A 21,786-nucleotide genomic window follows, 5' to 3' on the forward strand; every position below is an offset into this window, starting at 1 on the left:
ATCTCGTTCACGTTTCCATAAACACAGCCATTCTCCGTAAAAGGAATTTCCTCTTTGTTACCCGCGGTATGAGCTTCACAAATCACCACGTGAGGATCTTAGCGTCAACGTTATCTGAGCCAATCAGATGCAGAGTTGGGTTTGCTTTCTTAGTAGGCAGCCAATCACAAGACCGTATTGCGTTGGAAAGGCGGGTTAATATTTAGTTCAGGAAGACGGACTCAAGTGAGGTGGGGATGAGAAATCATCATTTGGTTAGCTTGCTGCTAGCTGCCTACAGCCGTTCGCTGAAGTGTAATGAGCTTAGTTGTCGAAATTAGTAGATTATTTTACTTTTGGTAGGTGCAACGATGACCCTTTGACATCAAGAATGGACATAAGTTAACAATGACGGGGGAGAAAAAGAAGAAGAAGCGGCTGAACCGCAGCATTCTTCTAGCAAAGAAAATTATAATAAAAGATGGAGGAAGTGTGAGTTAAATATTTATTTATCTTCGTCAACTTAGCTTGCCATTGAGCTAAATTGGCTCTCGACTACTGTTGCTCTGTAGCTGCCTTATTTATTTATTGTGAACGGGGGTAAAAGAGGAATTTGTTTAGGCCTGTTAATTCAATGGTTTACCAACGTACATAACGTTGACCGTTACCGCTGTTTGCTATTGAAGGTACCGCCTAGCTAACTGGCTAGTTGTAAACTAGCATTGGCTAATGTTAGCGGCCCGTGTTAGCTGGTCGTTTACACGTCAGCTCAGGTAGCGCTAGCTGATCAACGGCAACGTAGCCTTACTTTATCTCAAACGAGTGTCTTATAGTAGTTATTCAGTTATCCTGAATATTAATTTATCTGACGTAAATGAGCACCCAATGTTAACGGCTGTTCAAAAAAATAAGTAAACGGTATTTGATTGCATTGCTAAGGCATAAACCAAGTCTAGCTTAACATTAGCTCTCTATCATAAGTGTTTAATAGGGATTATAGTTACTTTTCAAGAATAATACAACACTGTTGTTTCAAGCTACCTTATGGGGTGGTAAACAAATAAGAGACCAAGTAAGGCTACTTGTCAGGCATGAGATCATTAAGCACGCTTGTCAATAATACGGACGAAGGCAAGATATTTAAACATCGTGTTTGGCACTGTCCGTTTAAAAAAAAAAAAAAAAAAAGAAAAGCTAACACTGTGTTGAAGTAAACAACATTGAACATTGGTTTTTCAACATCCAAAGCGAATACCAGCCCTGTAGCAAGTATGTACCGGATATATCAGTCAGGGCCTGTTGTTTTCTCGCAAATGTAAACTCCTCTCAATGTCTGTTAACTGTTAATAGTTATGATGCAGCCTTATTATAAAAATATCAAATTGTCCCTTCATTGGAGCCGATTCGCTTTCCTAATTGGTCGCGTTATTAATGATTAAGGAACCCCAGTTGTTGTAATCATACCGATTGTGGAAGTGTTTATGTCTTAAATGAGGATGTTGGTAGTTGTTTGGTGGGGATGTTATAAATGCAGTGAGACATTACTACTGGTTATATAATCAAGTTTGGAGAGCAATACCAAACATCTTTTAAATCCATATGATGAAATAGTTGTATTATAACGAGAACTAAAGGCGTTCAGTTCCCTAAGTTGTCATCTTGCAATTCTGTTAAGGTTCTTTTTAGCCATATAAGACTCTACATCTGAGATGAGATGTGAATAGTCCATTTCATTGTTATTTGTTACTGTGGCTGGTTCTGGCCACTCAGCTGAGTAAGGTTTCATCTGCAGCAGCCAGCTGTTGATCTAGCCATTGCAAATGCTTGGTTTAGAGGCCACCACAGGAAGGCAATACCTGATCTCTTAACACGTAGCTCGTTGTGTTTTTTTTCATGAAAAGAGGAAGTTGCATCTTTCATATCAAACTGTTAACGGTGCTCAGTTTTTCAGTTAAGAAGATGTTGTTGATATATACAAATAGTAGAACCAAAGAGGTGGGAGTTGTCAAAGATAGATGTGATTTGTGGCCCAATCTGGACAACACTGGATTTCTGTGCTGGAAGATAAATGACAAATCAGGTTGAGTTTAAGTGTTGTAAGTTGCCCCTGCTACTACTATATAGTCTCCACAACCATGACACCTAATTGTATTTCCTGCTACACCGCATTCACACTCAGGCTTACACACCATTTCATCACTTTACAGAATTTTAAAGGGTTGTGCAGCAGTTAAGTGCCCCCCACCCACACACAAACAGGGAGCGGGTTTATAAGATAACAACAGTGTCTATTTATGTTTTACTCATTACAGACGTGTCTGACTTTTTAGAGTGACCTAATAAACTCTTGTTCTACTTCACCTGTTAGATTGTTTTTGTTAATGAGTTGTCATCGTTATTATAGAAATGCTAGGTTTTAGTAAACTGCCAACAAACATATGACAAGAAACATTTTGTTGAAATAAATTATCTTTTTCTGGTCTTGTACTTGTGTTTCATAATCAAGAGTTGTGAAATGTTTTGGACTGTGCAGACATTTAAGTAGCTTGATCATATCATTCTAATTAATGTTGTAATTAGAATCAAAATGACCAGATTAATTACATTATACCTAAACAATATGATAGGCTAGTCCATTTTTTTGTTTGGTTTTCTGCACGGGTAGTAGTTTTCTACACTTAAGGAACTTGTAGATGATGGGAAGTAACATTTTTCTGAATGTGTTCATTTCCTGAATCCTGGAACTTGTTTTGTTGGTTTTTCCCATATAAATCTGCTGGTCGTTGTGCACTTGAGCTGTTGTTTCTAATTCTAGTGTTTCTTTCGTTGAAAAAAACTAAAGAATTCTGCAAAAAAAATTTGTTCTTTGGCCCTCAGTTGTGGGATGTGTAACGCGACTATGAAAAATAACTAATTTCTGTGTTAGCCCTGCACATGTACAGCCATACTTATGAAATTGTTGTCATGTTCTAAAGGCCACAAAGAGACCATCAAGCGACCGTAAAGCAAAACAAATGTGGTGTGGCGCTGGAAACCAAAATCGTGAACTGCTGTTTGAGGCCCAGGAATGAGCGTAACAGAGGTTGGCGTACTCCAAAATAAGTCAGAAGCACTTACATTTAGGGTTATCAAACTTCTCTAGTGTTGTTTTAACATTCAACAATGAATTGACTCGGTCAAAATATCTCTTAGGACAGATTCTGCTTTTGCAAATCCAAACTCTTACCCAGCTGTGGGTTGTCCTACAGGATCAGGCATTGCAGTTTCTTTTATATCATTTGTCAGGAGCTGCCTTAAAATAGATGCCGGAGTAGGATTCTATTTGTTAATGTGTTACCATCAACAGGACCTTAGAGGCATGCTAAGATCGTTGTTACTTGTCAGCTAATGGTGTGTCTCTGTCTTTGTCTCCTTCTAGCCTCAGGGAATCGGTGAGCCCAGTGTTTACCATGCTGTGGTGGTCATCTTCCTGGAGTTTTTTGCATGGGGTCTCCTCACCACACCAATGCTCACGGTAAGCTGGACACACACCCTCTCAGAAGAAGCTCTGTTATGTAAACTAAAGTAGCCACTTGTATGTCTTCTCATGCCTTCTGTTGTCTGAAATGTCAGCCAAAGAGTAGCATTTCTCATTGACTGGAATCACACAAGGCCCATCAGTGTCTATGAATAATTGAATCCCTAATCAGTTGAGCAAAACCCAGGGGGATTTTGTTTTTCATGCATGCCCATTGGCAGATGTTTTGCTAGACACTCATGAACTGAGAAATATGAATAGGGCATTAAACGGGTGTATTGTGCGCACCAGCGCTTTGTTGAAAAGGTTTATCAGGGGGTCACTGGTGTTGTCGGCCCACAGCACAGATGCTGGCCAGGCAAACCGCTCCACACATTCACCTCAGTGCTATGTAGCAGCAAAGAGTTTACAATTTACTTCCATCTCAGGTGGCTTTAGAATCTTGCCACCAGAAATAAAAATCAAGGTTGATGTTTCTTTAAAGAGTAAAGCAGTCGGCATTCTGGGTTTGTCACGTTATGTAAAAATGTCTTATTAGCCCCTCAATCAAGATTTTAAGAAGAGATCAGATTTATTGTCATGCATACACACGAAATTTGTCCTCCGCATTTAACCTATCCAGGTTGGCACCTGTTGATGCACATGCACAGGGTCACACACTCAGAGACAGATGCCAACCTGGAGCGGTGGGCAGCCATTCACAGCGCCCGGGGAGCATGGGGGTACGGTGCCTTGCTCAAGGGCACCTCGGCCGTGACAAGGAGGTGGACTGACACTCCTCCAGATGTCAGTTCCACCAATCTTTTTTGAGTGGTGAGAGTAGGAATCGAACCTGCCAACCTTCCGGTTATTGGACGACCGACTCTAACCACTGAGCCACGGCCGGTCCTTAATCAAACATGAATGATTAAAACAGTCGCCAATAGGGCCGGCACGGTATATGTATTCGTACCGAACCGTCACGGTACGGGGGTCACGGTTCGGTACGCGCATCTCCACGCAGAATACACACGGTACGGAAGTTTTCTGAACGCGGAACTGTTATTTTGCAAGAGTTTCCTTCAGGACCCATTTAAACACTGCCACATGCAAGCTCTGATTGGTCCGTAGAGATATACGCTTTCAGACAGAGTAGTTATAAGAACGCAGTTATCAGAACTGTCCTACTTGAATTTCGTTCTGATAACTGTCCTTCCCCAGCGGAGCTGTTTCAGTCTGCATTGCACATGAGTCGGGACTGATGCGCCGCGCGCAGCCGTCCGCGTCAGTGACGTGTTAGCCATTTAGCGCCACATTCAACACCAAAACGGAACAAAACAAAACCCGAGAGAAGAAAAAACAGCATAAAGAAGCTAATATGGAGAGTGGGGAGGCCACCGTGTTCATGGTCTGCATGATGGTGATATTAATCATGGACATCACATCAGGCGTCTAATATCGAGGCTGGAAGAGCTCACAGAGAGTCAGGATCAAGCGCAGGCGATACTTCTACGTTTCATGAAGGAAGAAAGGAGAGCAGCGCGCCGCAGACAAAGGAGACAACGTGTAAGTTTAACTTATTAAACACGCGCCGGTTCTGTCTGTGTGGTATGATGAAACATTTCAGCCGTGATAGCATGACATGGGGCGTAGCTACCGACCACCACACACCTCCGTCAGGTGTGTTCTATAGAAACCATGAAAAGACCCGACCAATTACGTCTCCCAAATGTATAACCCCTGGATACGAATACATGCAGAGCGAAAAAAATTACCGAAGCAATTGGAATTTACATCGCATCTGCTATGCGCCCATATTCCACTGTAGAAGAGGCAGGATTCAGATATCTATTACATGTGCTCGAACCTCGCAACACGCCTCCTTCGGCACTGTACCGAAAATGTACCGAACCGTAGGGTCCGTACCGAACCGTGAGTTTTTTGTACCGTTCCACCCCTAGTCGCCAAGTAAAACTAAATCTGGGTCTTAAAATCCTAAGAAAGGGAGCAGCACCTGGGTAGATCATTTCAGATGAACCACACTAATTGTAAACCCAGACCAAATAAACCTGCTTAGATATGAAATCACAAACCTAAACTACAGATATTGAATGTTTAGGTTATCATCCAACTCTGAACTAAGTTACCAACATTGTCCAGTTTACATTTTTATAGCTGGTGCGTCCTGCGAGGTCTCAACCATTGAGATACAAATGAGAACAGGGCAGGCAAAGACTCGAGTTGGCTGTTGGAGCGGTGCATCGTTGTATCTGCTTATCCCTTGGACCTCCACAATACGCTGCTAGCTCCACTGGTGTGCTACCATACCTGTGGTGGAGCCGTATTTCAGCTTTACTCTTCACATAACAGATCCTGCCTCTCTTGTTGTCATTATTCCTCTGCAATTTAAGTAGACAGGAAAGTTCTGTCTGTTATGGTACCCAGTGAAGAGGCATTTCTGTGATGAAGGTAGAACAGTTTCCATTCAAATCTCTGAATTAGCTTTACTCAGACTTTTGAAAATGTTTTGTTAGAGATGTGCCAAGATGACTTATACCAAAGATATGCTTTCATACAGAAACCCGCATCTCAGATGATGGAGAAACATCTGTGAGCCACATGATGTGAACCAGACGAGTTTATGCAACACATACTTCTCAACACACTCCCGTTTGGTTATATGTGCAACTATTCGGCATTAATTACAGGGGGTTTGTTGTCCTCACTATCCATGGGCGGAGGCAGGATTAGAATTTTGGACTGATCAGATGCTGCCTGAAGATGAGAAGTACTGCTTCACTGCTCCCAGTGAGAGAACTGCTTCATTAGTATCCAGCAGCAACAGTCTTCCCTGAGCTTTCGAAGTCTGTTTGTGTTAGTAACTGAATCTCAGAGGAAGAGAGGAGATTCTTAGCTATGGATTGAGTTTTTTTCCTCTGTAGGCCTAAACAATGTCCAGATCTCGTTACTCAGTGTCCATCAAGCTCCACATGTCCTAAACTAAACTAAACTAAACACTGTTGTATTACCACACCGGTGTCAATGACACTTACACCAAAATCTTGCTTTGGACTTTGAGCTCAGCATCCCATATTTTATAACGACAATGTGCCGCCCTTACTCTTCTTCGTGCACACAAAGGTAACATATGTATGTAATATCTGTCTGGCTAAATATCTGTTACAATACTTTTTTTAAACATTATTTTTAATCTCTGGGAGAACAGCTATAAACCAAATATTGCCAAAACCGAATACATCTTTTTATTTTTATCTTTGGAGTGTAAAACCTTTAAGCTGATGTCAGTGTTATCAAGTACTTTCATTTGAGATTTATATTACTGAGTTATTATATCAGGGTTCAAAAAGGCCGTGGAGCTTGTAGTTTTTGTGCTATTTGTGTAACTGTTTGACTAAAAACCCATCAGCAGAATAGTTTCTCATCCAGACTCTAACCACAAATTAATCCTGTAGCCATGAAAGCACTTAGAAGCAAAAACTAACCACTTGTATCAATTTTCTCAACTGTTTAGGTCAATTGTCTGCTTAGACAACTTTTATCTGCCTGTGGTAAATGAAACCTCTGTTTTATATTCTATCCCTTCTGATGAGTCAGTGATTTAACATCTTCTGACCTGTCCAGCAGAAGGACGGGCGCTGGTGCCGAGGATGAATCCAAGAGCAGATTAGCCAATCATCGACTCGAAAGATTTTTATGCAGTCTTGACATGACAGATGTGTAAATTTAACTACATTTAGCGCTCGTGTGAGGAACCATGCTCACATACAGAGGATTCTCTGCATTTCAAGCACAGAAAATTCATTTTTCAATTGAGAACGTGTGAAAAATTAAATAAGGTAATTATCAGAGAAATACATTTTTGTAGTTTTGTAAATATGTAAAAATGCCATCCTAAGTAATATAGTACCAGCTGTCATGTCCAAAAAAAGTTATTTTGGTTTGACTAGTATTTCTGGTGGAAAAGATTGAGATTCTCTCGTGAAGCTGTCAACCAACAAACCCAAATCGGAGTAATTGTTTTTGACTTGCTGGTCTCCGCCTCGAGGAAGCTCTTAAAATAAAACGTTGAGTAATCCTTGAATGCAGCGAGACTACAATATTCATTGTCTTATTTGTGATCAAAAGTGGCACCTGTTAAACCTGGAGCTCTCTAACATGGACCTTAAGTAGGAATTTATAGTTGAGTTGTTTTATTTTGTTCCATCATCATTTGGTCGACTTTTGTACGATATAGTCACACTTGTCTGCTGTTATAGCTGTAGGTTATCTAAAAGCACTAAAAACCGTGTGGGTCACTGTTTCTGTCGTGTATGTAAAGTGATTTCATCACACTTTGTCTGTTTGGTTTCAAGGTTTTACATCAGACATTCCCCCAACACACATTCCTGATGAATGGACTCATTCATGGTGTGAAGGTAAGAGACGGACTTATAAGGTTCCTGTGTTCAGTCTCATGCTCGATCATCATTTTCATGATGGCAGTTCAACATTAACGCATGCAAAGTGACAGAACACAGTCCTGCATGTTGACATGTATCTTGGTGTTGCTTTAAATGACTTTATATTTCATAGTTATTTGGCCTTATGGAAATTCTCAAATAAAGTCAGGCAGCACAGCAGCAGTGGTATTATTAAAAATTCCTTATTGACGCCCTGCTCACCATCAGTGCAGTTACACTGTAACTCCTGCAAGCTTCCAGTGACTATAGCAGGTGCCTCAGCCTGTCAAAGACCAGCTCAGCTGAAGGGCTTCAAATCCAACTTAATAGTTACTGTGTTCAGGGAGGAAGATGGAAAGACTTGCATGTAATTGTTTGTTTTTCTTGTGATAGGTTGTGGTTGCAAAAATAGGATTCTGGGTTAACTAATCTTTGATTAAATGGCAGAAACATATTAGGCTATGGCATCTGTCTCTTGTTTAGTTGAGGCAAAAGAAAAAGAAACACACTCCCATATTGACAGAAGAGTTTTGTGCTATTATTTTAAACACTAAACAAGTGTTGTTATGAGGATGATAATATTTAATCCCTCTTGTCAACATATTTTAGTCTTTCAGACCGCACCAAGTGTTCGTGGGTGCTTTATTATTATCCTTTGGTTTTCACAAGTCTTTTTTTAGAGCAGCTAAGACTGATTAGCTTTAGACGTGTGACTTGTGTTAATTTATCCATTCGAGTATTAATCATATGTATGGAGGGCTGAAATAAAAGCAAAGGTATTTATAAATGGCTAAATAAACAAGTTTATATGATAATACATGCTACTAAAATTAAATGACAATATAACCTATGCAAAAATAAATTGATAGAATGTGAAATTAAGGAATTTTTCCGCTTCAATTTTAAACTGCATTCATTTAAGCTTGTGTTAATGTTGCTATTCATTTATTTATTTATTTTTCCACTCAATTATGTTTATTTTCTTAAGAATGTATTTAATTTCTTTCTGTTAATTTGGTACTCCTGTATTATTTATGTGGGGTTTTTTTCCCTTTACATCATATTGATCTATTTATTCCCTCAAAATGAATAATTTCTTTATTTTATTTTGATTTCACAATACATTTGTCTTATTCATAGATGTATTTACTCCCCTGTCCTTTTCCCGCTTTCTCCCCCGATTTATTTCCCCAAACCCCTTCATTCCCATGTTTTTTCTTTACATTCACGTATGCATTTCTGCTCCATCATGCAAATTATGGAGATATGACACGTAGACGAATATCTGGACTGGATGAGAATACATTACAGCCCCCAGAGCACTGTGGATAGACAGGCCACGACAGGCAGTGTGAAAGGACTTTTTAAAAAGCTGCTTTTCATGTGAAAAAATAGCATTAGATGTTAGTTTAGGAGGTTTGTAAACTGGCTGTGTTGATTGCATTTTCATGTAGCAAACATCCAGCTACCTCTTCGTCCCCCTCACCCACCTTTTGGCTTATATTTTTCAGGGGCTATTATCATTTCTGAGTGCTCCTTTGATCGGAGCATTGTCAGACGTATGGGGACGCAAGTCCTTCCTGCTGCTAACAGTCTTCTTCACCTGTGCGCCCATTCCACTGATGAAGATCAGCCCATGGTGAGAGCAAAAACTGACAACAACTACACACACATTTATCTTGTATTTGGGTAAAAGGTGAAATCGTTTTTCGGTGGTTTTTGAAACGTATTCTATGATGTTACAACAAATTAAAAATTAGGACAACAGCGTGACATTGCGGTCTAACGTTGTATTTTTGACTGTCTCTAACAGTAACGTAACAGCAGGCGATTTGTGCTTTCAGGTGGTACTTTGCAGTCATCTCCATGTCTGGCGTCTTTGCCGTCACTTTCTCTGTAATCTTTGCGTATGTGGCGGACATCACACAGGAGCATGAGAGGAGCACGGCATATGGTTTGGTGAGGAAATGGTTTACTATAACAATGACGGTTCATTACTTCTCGTAAATCGAACAAACTCAAGTGCCTCTCTCTCTCACCTTCCCCTCAGGTATCGGCCACCTTCGCGGCCAGCCTGGTTACCAGCCCAGCCATTGGAGCCTACCTATCTGTGGCCTATGGCGACACCTTGGTGGTGATCTTGGCCACAGCCATCGCCCTTCTCGACATCTGCTTCATCCTGGTGGCCGTACCAGAATCGCTGCCAGAGAAGATGAGGCCAGCATCGTGGGGAGCACCCATCTCCTGGGAACAGGCGGACCCCTTTGCTGTGAGTTGTCTCACGCTAATATCTACCAAGGACATGTTGTTTTCAGTGTGACAAGTAACTGTAAGGGTAGAGTAAAATCTTTTGGAAAATGTGCATAGAAAACTTTGATGGAAATGTGAATCGTGATGTTTAACCAGAGATCCTGATGTTTTAATGAATTTTGACAAGATAATGGATAAGGTGGGATTTTAGTGCTCAGTACTGAGAAATCAATCCAAAAAAATTCTAGTTCACCTGAAATTGTCAACCTTCCGAGGCTCACTTTATGGTTTAGTCCACGGCCCTTGTTTGATACAGCTCTAAAATCCCGCTGGATGTGTTTTTAACACGAGCTTCAATTGGTCATCGGCTTTCTTTCATTATCATCCATCCTCTGAGGCTCAGCACAATAACAAAAACATTTGTTTTAAAAGGTCAATTAGAAAGATTTCCAAGTGTCCCAACTACTTATCTAAACTTTGTAGCACAGCATATTGAACAGTGGAGTTTGTTTCCTTCCACATTTGTTAGGAGGGCATATTTTGATGGACAGTTAGAGCCATGTGTCTGAAAGTCACTTAATACCTCAAGATGTAGGCATCACCCATGTCTGGAGGGTCTGAACGTCTCTGTCTTGTTTTTTTGATGTGTGTGCCCCGTTGGCTTTGACAAACTCTGTCAACTTATTTATTTATCTTATTTTCTTTCAGCCAATTCAACAGGCATCACATTTGTCTGTGAGAGAGCTCACTATAAAATAAAAGGCCTTTAATATCATTATATTCGCAGTAGAGTGAAATGAGGAGTACGACTCCTTTTACGGTACAATAAGATTTTTTTTTTTTTAAAGTGACAAAAACACAAAATCACTAAGCAGACACAATGTAAAGATGCCACGTTCCCTCTCGACAGTTGGACGTTTTCCTTGCGATGTGAGAAGGTCCGACAGGTGGCTTCTCATCGCTGCTGTCTCTTCCTTTCAGTTTGGACTTAAAGCACTTAAAGGCCTACAGAAAGCTGACAATACACCCAATACATAATGATAATACATACACAGAGGAACAATAATGATCATTGGACTCTACACCAAAACATTTCATAAACGCATGAAATTTGCGAATTTTGAATTTGCCGCTTGGAAATCCTTCCTGGAATTCCAGACTGGGGGCGGGGCTTCCGTGTGACGTCACAGGTGCCATGGGTTTTCCTGGCTGCCGCTATTAGTATGCTTGTTGAGTGGTGAAGGCAATAAAACGTTGGGTTCAGTGCAGTTTTTATTGCGAGTAGATGTACGAAGTGCTGTGGGTGCGTGTGTTGCCCTCAGCAGCTCACACCACCGGGGACAGAGGAAGCAGAGAGACCCGCGGTCTTGTGTCTGTGTCTCCCTGTCCGCCCGCCTCCTCTCTGGTGAAATCAGCCGGAGCCATCCCGCCGTGTTCAGCTCCCTGCGGTGCGGACGCTCAGGGGGAATCCACCTGGCGGAGAGCGGACACACCGCGGGATGGTTGCCCTGAAATCAGCCGGCAGAGCGATCATCAAGAGCCCCGACGTGCCGAGATTTCCACTCTCCACCTGGCGGAGAGTGTGTCCATTATTATTTTAAAATCATAAAAAAAATTCCATGGTATATAAGGAATCGATCTGCTATTTCAGTTTTGTGCAAAAAATCACCTTTCTGTAGGCCTTTAAAGACAGATTTGTGTCCTTCAGTAGAGTTTTCATCTAAACAACCCATAGCAAGAAGAAAAAAAGAGATCGTGTTTGGCATAAATATAAATAATAATCCATTTGAATTATATGTAATAAAAATACTTTCCATAATTCCCCTTAGGGATTAATGAATAAAGCATTAATTCTTATATTTAACCGAATAAGAATAACATTCGCGTTGTTTTAGATGGGAATTTCTACTGACCATTGATTTGATTACAATTCACCTGATAACAATTCATTGCTTTTATATGCTTCACACTATATAGCCACACATAGTTTGTTTTTTTTATTAGAGGGCAAAGTTGATCACGCCTCATTAATTTTAGCTCATCAGTGGGACTGACTGTCTTTGATACGGTTGCAGAAACTTGATCACATGTGATGCAACTGAGCGAGTACGAAAAGTATGCGCAAGTCTGTCACCATCATAACAACGCAGCCCACTATCGCTGAAGAACACTCATCGGCATGAAACACCAGCAGTTTATATTAAATATGATACATGTGAGCCTTGTTTATATCCGAAGGCCGCAGCAGTTTTGGTGGCCGCACCCAAAAATCAGCTCAAATGCGGAACCCACTATGCCACCGACCCCTCCCCCAAGATGCATTTTAAGATTAGATCTGTATTGTTGATGTAAATCCTCTGTTACTTACCAAATTATTTCTGAGTAACACAGATAAGATGGAAAGCCTGTGAAAGAGTTTCAGTAAACTTGATTTAAGTTAAGTGTTGTTTCTAAATTTTATGCTGTTGCTCCTAAAGTTTGAAGTAAGGAGCACCGTTGCCTGCTGCTGAGCTCTGCTTTCTTCCTCTATATTGCCCAACATATCAAAATATTGGCACAACATTCCTTCCACTATTCAATGCAAAAAAACAGCTACATAAAGCATTTTCTTCTTCTGGGTTTTACAGCAGTTGAACGCGAACATAATGACGCAATTGTAAAACTTAACTTTCCCACTGAGGCCAGAAAATCACCATTTACAAGTTTGGACTGTAATTTAGTGTGGACTGCAAACCCTGTAATTACACCTCATCGATGCCGAATCTTCCAGGTATGCATTTCCATGCCCTGCAGGACATTACACAGCAAAGGTGGCTTTGTTTCTTAAGACTTATTGAAGGAAAGAGTCGGCATGTGACAAAACCCTCTGGCACTGCTTATGTTGGAATTCTAGTAAGAAGCTGAAGCGTTCTTGCTGTTTTCTTTTATAGTCTCTCCGTAAAGTGGGCCAGGACTCCACGGTGCTCCTCATCTGTATCACCGTGTTTCTCTCCTACCTCCCCGAGGCCGGACAATACTCCAGCTTCTTCCTCTATCTCAGACAGGTAACAATCTGCACCTCCTACTCACATTTCCAGAAATACTACAAAAATCGTCGGGTGAATTTCAGATACATTGATTACAGACGTCTTGCTCAGATACTCTGTATCTTGCTTTGTTAAGAAGGCCTTGTCTGAATGTGTGTATTTAGTCTGTGTCATACTTTTGTCTTGTGTGTTGCTAGTTAAACATAAAGGGACGACACACTTTAGCTGAGAAGCTCATTTAACGTTACATAATTTTACTGAGGGAAAGACTACAAGTAATCTGAAAAAGGACGATGTTGGTGGTTATACAGAGGAAGCAGCTCTGGGTCACGGCCTCCTTTTTAACAAACTTGAACTGAAGATTGATTGTGTAAACGGTGTCAGATTAACCACTGGAAGGCGTGTCTTTCACAGCTAACACCTGATCTCTCCCATCTTGAAAAACAGAGCCAGAGTTTTGGAAACTCAGGCTAACATTACTCGCCACGCCTTTTCTTTTTACTTGGTTTATTGTTTTTCTTATTCGTTCACTTGTGTAGATTATACACCACCTCACATCAGCTAAATGCACCAGGATGACAAAGAGAAGCGCTTCATCTGAGAATCCTGAATTTAAAAGCAGGTCTTTACAAAAAAAAATGAAAAACAAACACCATATCCTCTTTGTGTTGGGCTGGAAGTAGTTTGGCGTTTTTTTGTTGATGCATGCGTGTGCCCGGCAGTCGGGTTTTAATCTGTTCCATCTCCTATATAACCTTTGTTGATGCGCTCTCTTTTTCAGGTCATAGGCTTCTCCTCGGAGACGGTGGCTGCCTTTATTGCAGTTGTGGGGATCCTCTCAATACTAGCTCAGGTAAATGAATTTAAACTTCTCTTGAACTGAATCTAAATGCAACATTGAGATTTGTCACGTTTTGTGGTTATTTACATACATTCAGATAAATGTTTCATCCATGAAATGCGTGTCAAATGTCTCAGGAGTGAGGAGTCTGTGCCCGCTAAAGGCTATGTTATTTAATTTATTTCCTTAGACGGTTGTGTTGGGTATCCTGATGCGTTCCATAGGGAATAAAAACACAATCCTGCTCGGCCTTGGCTTCCAAATCCTCCAGCTTGCTTGGTATGGCTTTGGTTCTCAGCCATGGTGAGTAAATCTTACACCTTTTACTAACACGTCCACACATTCTTTTCTTTCTCATTCACTTCAACAGGACTAAAGAAAACCACAAACCTCCAAGTGGAGAGAGGAGAAGTTCTGAATTAAAATGGAGTGAATACGAGATTTGTTTAAATATTTTTCTTCTTTATTCCACCTACTGATTCACATATCGCTGATGGTGTATCCTTCTATGATCTGATTATGCAGGCAAGCATTGCAGAAGATAGATTAAACAGAAACGCGATGAATGTAATTTCACTGTAATGATAAATGATTAACCACAGCATGGTACAAGACTATTGTCATAAAGCCTTTGGGTCAGTGTGAAAATCACTATCTTTTATTCAAGTGATTTTCTGTAAAAGTAGAAGCAGGATCTGGTATCTACGTAGAGATCATACAAGAGATCAGAATAATTTAAATCTACTATTACACTGTGATCAGTACGTATTTATTAATAAGAGTTTAATTATAAATCGTTAAACCTTAATTCATTATTTTGTGCTGTTATTACCCTGATAGACCACTAGAGGGAAGCACAGTCTTGAGCAAAGATCACTACAGACTCCTCAGTGACCAAACTGTCCCTTCATAGTTGTTTTAAAGTTTTATATTCGATGCCTTTTCAAATATTGATGACATATTAAATGCCTGCCCAAAATAAGAAATACTTCACACACACCCACACACAAATATTCTGTTGGACCATCTTTGGTTTGATTACAGCACACATTCGCTCTTTTCATTTCAATAAGCTTATGTCACAACATTTCTGTCCCTCCAGAGTTTGTGATCATTTTTCCCCATGATCTTGTATTAATGATTGGAGAGTCAGTCTGCTGCGTAAAGCCTTTTCCAGCTCATCCTGAGGATTCTCAATAGGGATCAGGTCTAGACTCTGTGATGTCTAATGCTTGCCCAACTATTTTTTTTTTTTTTTTTTTTTTTGAGTCCAATGGATCCTGACACTTGGAATATGCCTGTGCCATTAGGGAAGAGAACAAAATCCCTGGTCATTCAGCATATTCGGGTTGTCAACTGACCTCATTTTTTTGGGCACATAACATTGCTGAACCTACACCTGACCAATTGAAGCAATCCCAGAATATTAAGTCGTGTTAACTCTTGTTGGTGTTTTTATTAGTGTTTCTTGGTAGTGTTTATATTTTTTACATTTTCTAAATGCAAAGAAAAGTGCTGTTGTCCAACCACCACCCATACACACAGTCATCAGGTTGGCTTTCATTTCTCATGAAACAAGATCATTCAGATTCTCTTGTTTAGCTTTGGAGGCGAAGACATGCACCCTTAATATCTATTGATCCTGAAAGAAAAGATTCACGATGTGTCTCCTCTCGGCTTTGGTCAATACACCAGAAATTAAGTTACATAAAGTTCAAGTTAGTTGTATCATACATTAAGAGGAGAATCTTCTCGTCACAAAGGCTAAAAAGTGGTGTATCTTACAACTAGTGTCTCTACCACTGAAATCGCTACAAAACTGAATTGTGAGGTACACGATCAATAATGACGAGCATATACACGCACAGTTATTATCTTCATTTTAAAGTTTCATAAAGGGAACATAAAACTGAACATAACCGATAATTTAAACGTTTTCAGAGGGGTTTTTTCTTAAGGCTTACAATTTAAACCCTTATATAGGAGTAACAATTTCTAAGAACAGCTAGTGCTTTAGTTTCATAAAAATAAATGAAAATGTCATTTTTTTCATTCCCTAACGTGTGTGTTATGGTTGTAGGATGATGTGGGCAGCTGGAGCTGTTGCAGCCATGTCCAGCATCACTTTCCCTGCCATCAGCGCCATTGTGTCCCGTAATGCAGACCCTGACCAGCAAGGTAAGAAATGATTAACTGTTGGTATTTATTTGTAGATATGTTTATCGGCGATGTTAAGATACAAAGCAAATGTTGTCACTCAACAATAAATATTAAGTAGATTAAAATGACATGAATGTTTCTGCTGTAAAGCAAACTTTCTCATGTAACTTTACCAAATACATTCTAACTAAAACTATAAATATCTGCGCTCATATGTAAATGAAACTGAGAATCATGCTGCCTGATGCTGTAATTGTTGGGATTGTGAGTAAAGGTGGGATACTGTATGGCATGCATAATTTAAAAAGCTGGAATAGGTATCTGTTCCTATATTATCTGAGGTCTCACCCTGTCAGAGCGGGACAATCGGGTAATGTTGTGCGCTTTCCCTTGTGTGTAACAAGTAACGGCGTTACTCATTTTGCTCATGCGCTGAACTGGAATCTGTTCAAGATGTTTAACGTTTCTGTCTCATGTGTAGGTGTTGTCCAGGGAATGATCACTGGAATCCGGGGGCTCTGTAACGGTCTGGGCCCTGCTCTTTATGGCTTTGTCTTCTACTTGTTCCACGTGGAGCTGAGCGACACGGACGGCTCCGGGAAAGGTGCCAAACCCAACATGGCTAACCCCACTGATGAGGTGAGCTTTGATTGATAAAGTTGCGTTTAGTCTGTCTCCAATCCCATTTTGTGTGTATTCATTTATCTGATTGGCGACCTTCTGCCTTCTCTCTTTAGAGTGCCATCATCCCAGGTCCTCCCTTCCTCTTCGGTGCATGCTCGGTGCTGCTGTCTCTGCTGGTGGCCCTGTTCATCCCCGAGCACACGGGGCCCGGCACGAGGCCCGGAGCCTATAAGAAGCACAGCAACGGGGCACAGAGTCACTCTCACAGCCCACAGGGCAGTGGGGCAGAGGGCAAGGAGCCGCTGCTGGAGGACAGCAGCGTATAACCTCAGCTATGGGGGGCAGACTCCGTCGCTCCACCCCCAAAAGTCCCTCCACACATGAACAGATGCACACATTTTATCACATGGACGCTCATGCACCTCAGGCACACATCAGAGTAAAGTGCCATGAGAAGGAGTTTGTGACCATGTGTTTGTGTCCACAGCACAAAGTGGGTGCCCCATCCCTCGCAGCCCTTTCCTTTCTAAAAGCAGGGTGTGAGAACTCTCTAAAGACCCTATATGAAGACGCTGTTTTGAATTTTTTTTGTTTTGTTTTTGGGCTGCAGTTGAAAAGTGTGCGTGTGTGACCTGGCTCAGCTGGACTCCAGTCTCTGGTTTCTCTAAAGCTGTAATAGAGTGGAAAATGTAACGGCTCGTCGTCCCCCCCCTTCCTGCTGCTTAACAGGATCGAAGTGATTTTGGTTACGAGTGCAAGTGGGGTTTATCTCAAATGTTACTAAATACCTGTGTGAGTCTTGATATTGCTCTTAAGTTAGTCAAGTGGCAACTTTGTCAAACCAGAGTGTAAGAAAGGGTTAGCTGAGCACTTGTTTAATGCTCTTTCACAAGCTAACTCTGTGTCGATGCTTGTTGTGGCGACAGCTTTGTCGAAGCATCCAGGAGGGAAACACTGATCATCATCTGTCGACAGGAAAGAGCAGCAGCTGTAAGAGGAGAGTTGGAGGGGTGCTTCCCCATCTCAGTTTGGATGGTCAACCAGTTCAGATACTGAAAGCTTTGTTAGGACCACACTTTGTCTGAATATCACACTTCTTGCAGAGAGAAGTGCAGAAAAGAGACCACTTTATTAGCTGAACTGTTTTTCAATGTTTACTTGCCAAACTCTAGATTCATAGTACAGTTTGGGTTGTATATTTTTCTCTGTTAAAACTGAAGGCTAGTTGTGCTTCAAGTTTTTATTCAAGAAACAAATGTTGCCTTGAAGTGACTTAAGATAAATATACAGAGACGTTACGTATCCTGTATGAAGACCAAGGTCTGAGAAGGCTCTGTAATCTTACGCTATTGCTCCCATCGGAGCTGCTTGACACTTTTTATTCCTTTGTATTCATGCCCTTCCTGTGACTTTGTTTCCTGACATTTATCACCATCAGGGTTAAGGCTTACAGAACCACAGTTTTATTTTAAAAGCCTCTGGACCATTTGGAGCTAGAGCGTTGCTATCAGCATGTCAGTGTTGGCACTGACTGTTAACGACGAGTCTTTGAATTAATATCATTAGGTTCAAGAGAATATCAGTCACGCTGCTTCGGTAGAACATTCAAAGGTTAAGTGTGGTGTAGCGTGGTTAGTAATCATTTCTCCTGTTGTCATTGGGTAAGACCTGTAACGGTTTCATATAATTCCTAATACTGAAACTGCCACACAGTTAAAAAAAGGGGCACAGCTTAATTTTTCAAACTGACTTAACAACATGCGGCATCTCAAGAAGCTCTCTGGTGACTCATGTTTAAAGTTCCAGCGTCCGACATTGTGATGATCTGTTGGCAGAAAAATAATAATCAGAACTAGTGTTTTCATTCAGAATCCTGTCACAAACGACAATTCTTATCGTTATCGTAGGACGGGCCAGTAAATTTACAGATGCAACAAGTCCTCCTCCCCCACCTTGTCAATTCCGTAGCTCAGAAGATGAAAACGAAACAACTAAATTGAAACTTTTGCAATTTTTCTTGCACACTTTTAAGGGGAGTGTGAGGTGGGGTTACTCAGTTAGTTGCAGTCTGTAGTTTTGCCACTACATGTCGCCACATCTCACACTCTGCACCGTTAACAGCCTGCAGATCCTCCACAAACATGTGAAACCAGCTGCAGAAATGCAAACCTGTGCTACCACTGACGCGGCAGTGGTGTCAATACAGAAATACTGATGTCGTCACCAACAGGCAAGGAAAGTTAAATTTGCCCGGTTTTTGTTTGTTTTGTTAATGGTCTTATATTTTCAACAAATTCATATTGATACAAAATAGGATTGAAATCCTCTAGAATACTGTGAACGTCCTCTTTCTCTTTGTTTTAGAGGAAATTCAAGCTTTGGATCATAAACCAAAGTGAAGCCAGGATAGTAATGTTTTACAAAATGTACACGATGGGAACTGAGAGTAGTGTGAACCCTGGAAAGGACACATGCACACCACCCTAACTCTGCGGAGATTTAAGATCCTATATTTTTGTTTTTCTTACCTGTGGGTGGAACAGCTGCCTACCTGCTGCCACTGTTTTGGTACTTTGCATTTGTTCACACACTGTGTTTGTAACTGCAGAAATTTAACGTCGATCTGTGAATTTCTAAATGCCTCTACTAGCGAACAGTTTAACGTGCTGTTTAACATCTCTGAGCTGAAACGTGTCACAAAGTTTGTGCCAAAATAGTTTGTTCCGTTTCCTTCTTTATTTCTTTTCTACATTGTGTACGAGTGATTTGGATGTTATTTTGATTGTTATGTCCTCACTTGTCTTAATTCATTTTCTTTTTTTGGCAGAAAATCTAAGTTCTAATGCTGTTTTTTCTCATAGCTTTTTAAAACTTCAGGCATTTTAAGGATTCTTTTCAACATTATTAAGATGGTAAATGATCAAAGAGTCTTCATTTGATAACAAGCATTTGCGTTTGGTTTTTTTTTTTCATTTGTTTTTCCCAGATTTATCTGTGAATATTCCAGCTGGAGAGGAACATGTTAACCACTCAATATCTCCAACACTCTGACTCAACCTATCATAGTTTTTATTCTGTCAGAGAGGTTGTTACAACACAAGAGGCCATTTACAGCGCATTTGATTTCAGCATCGTTTAACATCATTGGGTGACTACTGAAGTAAAAAAATGTACACTCAGATTCTCTATGAATTGGTTAGATTCTGCACCAGCCCCACGTGCACTCACACAGCTTCCAAGCAGACGACTGTAAATGTACAAAAAGCCCTCTGTACGTACAGCAAATGTATATATTTATTGCTCAAGGAGATGGCCACCTCTCTGTCTCTTTGGTTGTGTGGTGCAGTTATTCTATATTTCTCAAGACTTACCTGCTAGCCACTCTTGTTTTTAGTACGATGTGGTTTGTGGCCTGAACCCCTTCTCTGTGTGCCTAAAATTAGCCAAGAAATGAGTATGGCAACGTAAGTAAATGGTGGTTATTATGTAAATATGGGAAACTAATGAACTATTTATTAAAGGTTTATTGTACAATGATACAGTGAAATGTTTGTCTCTTGTTTTTGTGTAGCTGCCTTGTTTTTGAGACATAGTTTCGATTGCGTCTAAGCAACAATATCATTAGGGTTTTCCCGGCTTTTTTGTTTTCAAGATGAAAATCTGGCACTTAATAGCCGTTTAAACCCATTAACTCACTACAAACTGAAGTCTTGTTAACTTTTAACTTCTGTTTTCAATTCCTATCATTATTTAATCCTCTAACTGTTTTGCAATCAGTAATTCTCCTCTTTTAGAGTTTCCTGGTATTTGCAATGCTTTCATCTACCGTCACACTTTACATATATGGGCCCTTTAGTTACTGAATCAGCACAGTGCCGTACGTCAACTCTGCTTCTTCCTCTTAACAAGTGTGCAGTTGACAAAAAAAACGTTAATTTCACACCCAGAATAATTAACTTGATATTGACACTGTAGGGTATCAAACGAACAGTTTTCATGTGCCAGCAACATGTTGCAAAGACTTGGGGATTGTGTCAACTTAAGAGCTCAGAGGACACGTCAGTTTGTTGCTGCCTCCATACGTGCAGGTAAGACGGGACGTTAAATGAGTTCAGGGCTTTTCTAGCCTTGTTGACCCCTCGTAGCACTTTACATTACAAGACACTCTCACCCATTTTACCCATACACATTCATGTGGTGCTGCTTATTCCGTATCGTTTTTTACTATGAAACACTCACACTGATGAACACCTATGGGGAAATGTGGAGTTGAGTCTTCCCAAGGAAATTCAGCATGTGGACTGAGGGAAGCTGGAGCTCAAACCTCTGCTTTATGGGTGGGTGAGTCAAAGTTTGAAATATTTAGGAAATCATGAACATGGCGTCCTCTTGGCTAAAAGAAGAGGGGTGATTTGGCTCTCAGTTCAAAGCCAGCACCAGTGACGGTATGGGGGTGCAGTAGTGCACATGGTATGGGTGACGCCTGTGAAAGCACCTTTGATAATTAACAATAAATGCAGCTTTCTGTGCAACATCTGCTGCAATGTTTCTTTGTTTGTTTGTTTCCAGGAAAGAGCCTGTTAAACTTTTCAAGACTTTGCCAAACCACATTTTGCATGTATTACAGCACCATGGCTCCATTATGCGAGTCCTTATTTTGCTTTATTTATTGGGGGAGATTTTTGATTATTTAGCCCACTTTCATGGAGAAATCAACACCATAACAGGGTTTTAATTGATTTAATAATGCTGCCACTGGGACACATTTCAACGTTGTTGTTTTTTTGCGCCTTTTATTTCCAAAAATACCGTCACGTTACAACACTGACACAAAAAACCCTGACGCTTCAAATATGCTAACGTGTCCCTACATGAGACTGATGTTACTATTGCATCACTTTTGCGTATGCATTTGAGAGATGAGCCAGTTTCGACAAGCGGTGAGAACTT

General features: G+C 40.6%; 1 protein-coding gene across 1 annotated transcript; it reads left to right on the plus strand.

Annotated features, from left to right (window-relative positions):
• The first annotated feature begins 221 nt into the window (after nt 1–221).
• mfsd14a2 (major facilitator superfamily domain containing 14A2) lies at nt 222–20,375 on the plus strand. Its single transcript, XM_075483026.1, has 12 exons — nt 222–471; nt 3,398–3,493; nt 7,849–7,911; nt 9,447–9,574; nt 9,780–9,894; nt 9,986–10,204; nt 13,116–13,229; nt 13,993–14,064; nt 14,243–14,355; nt 16,133–16,230; nt 16,694–16,851; nt 16,950–20,375. Exons 1-12 carry the CDS (start codon nt 388–390, stop codon nt 17,160–17,162), a joined length of 1,473 nt encoding a protein of 490 aa, XP_075339141.1. The 5' UTR covers nt 222–387; the 3' UTR covers nt 17,163–20,375.
• Nucleotides 20,376–21,786: the final 1,411 nt, after the last annotated feature.

This window comes from Odontesthes bonariensis, chromosome 14 (assembly GCF_027942865.1).
Source record: "Odontesthes bonariensis isolate fOdoBon6 chromosome 14, fOdoBon6.hap1, whole genome shotgun sequence".
NCBI lineage: Eukaryota > Metazoa > Chordata > Actinopteri > Atheriniformes > Atherinopsidae > Odontesthes > Odontesthes bonariensis.

Bases quoted from the DNA above. Each gene is read 5' to 3' on its own strand.
- mfsd14a2 (XM_075483026.1), top strand. From the start codon at position 388: ATGACGGGGGAGAAAAAGAAGAAGAAGCGGCTGAACCGCAGCATTCTT. The intron at 7,912-9,446 runs GTAAGAGACGGA...TATATTTTTCAG, and splicing joins GACTCATTCATGGTGTGAAG to GGGCTATTATCATTTCTGAG. The intron at 9,895-9,985 runs GTGAGGAAATGG...CCTTCCCCTCAG, and splicing joins GGAGCACGGCATATGGTTTG to GTATCGGCCACCTTCGCGGC.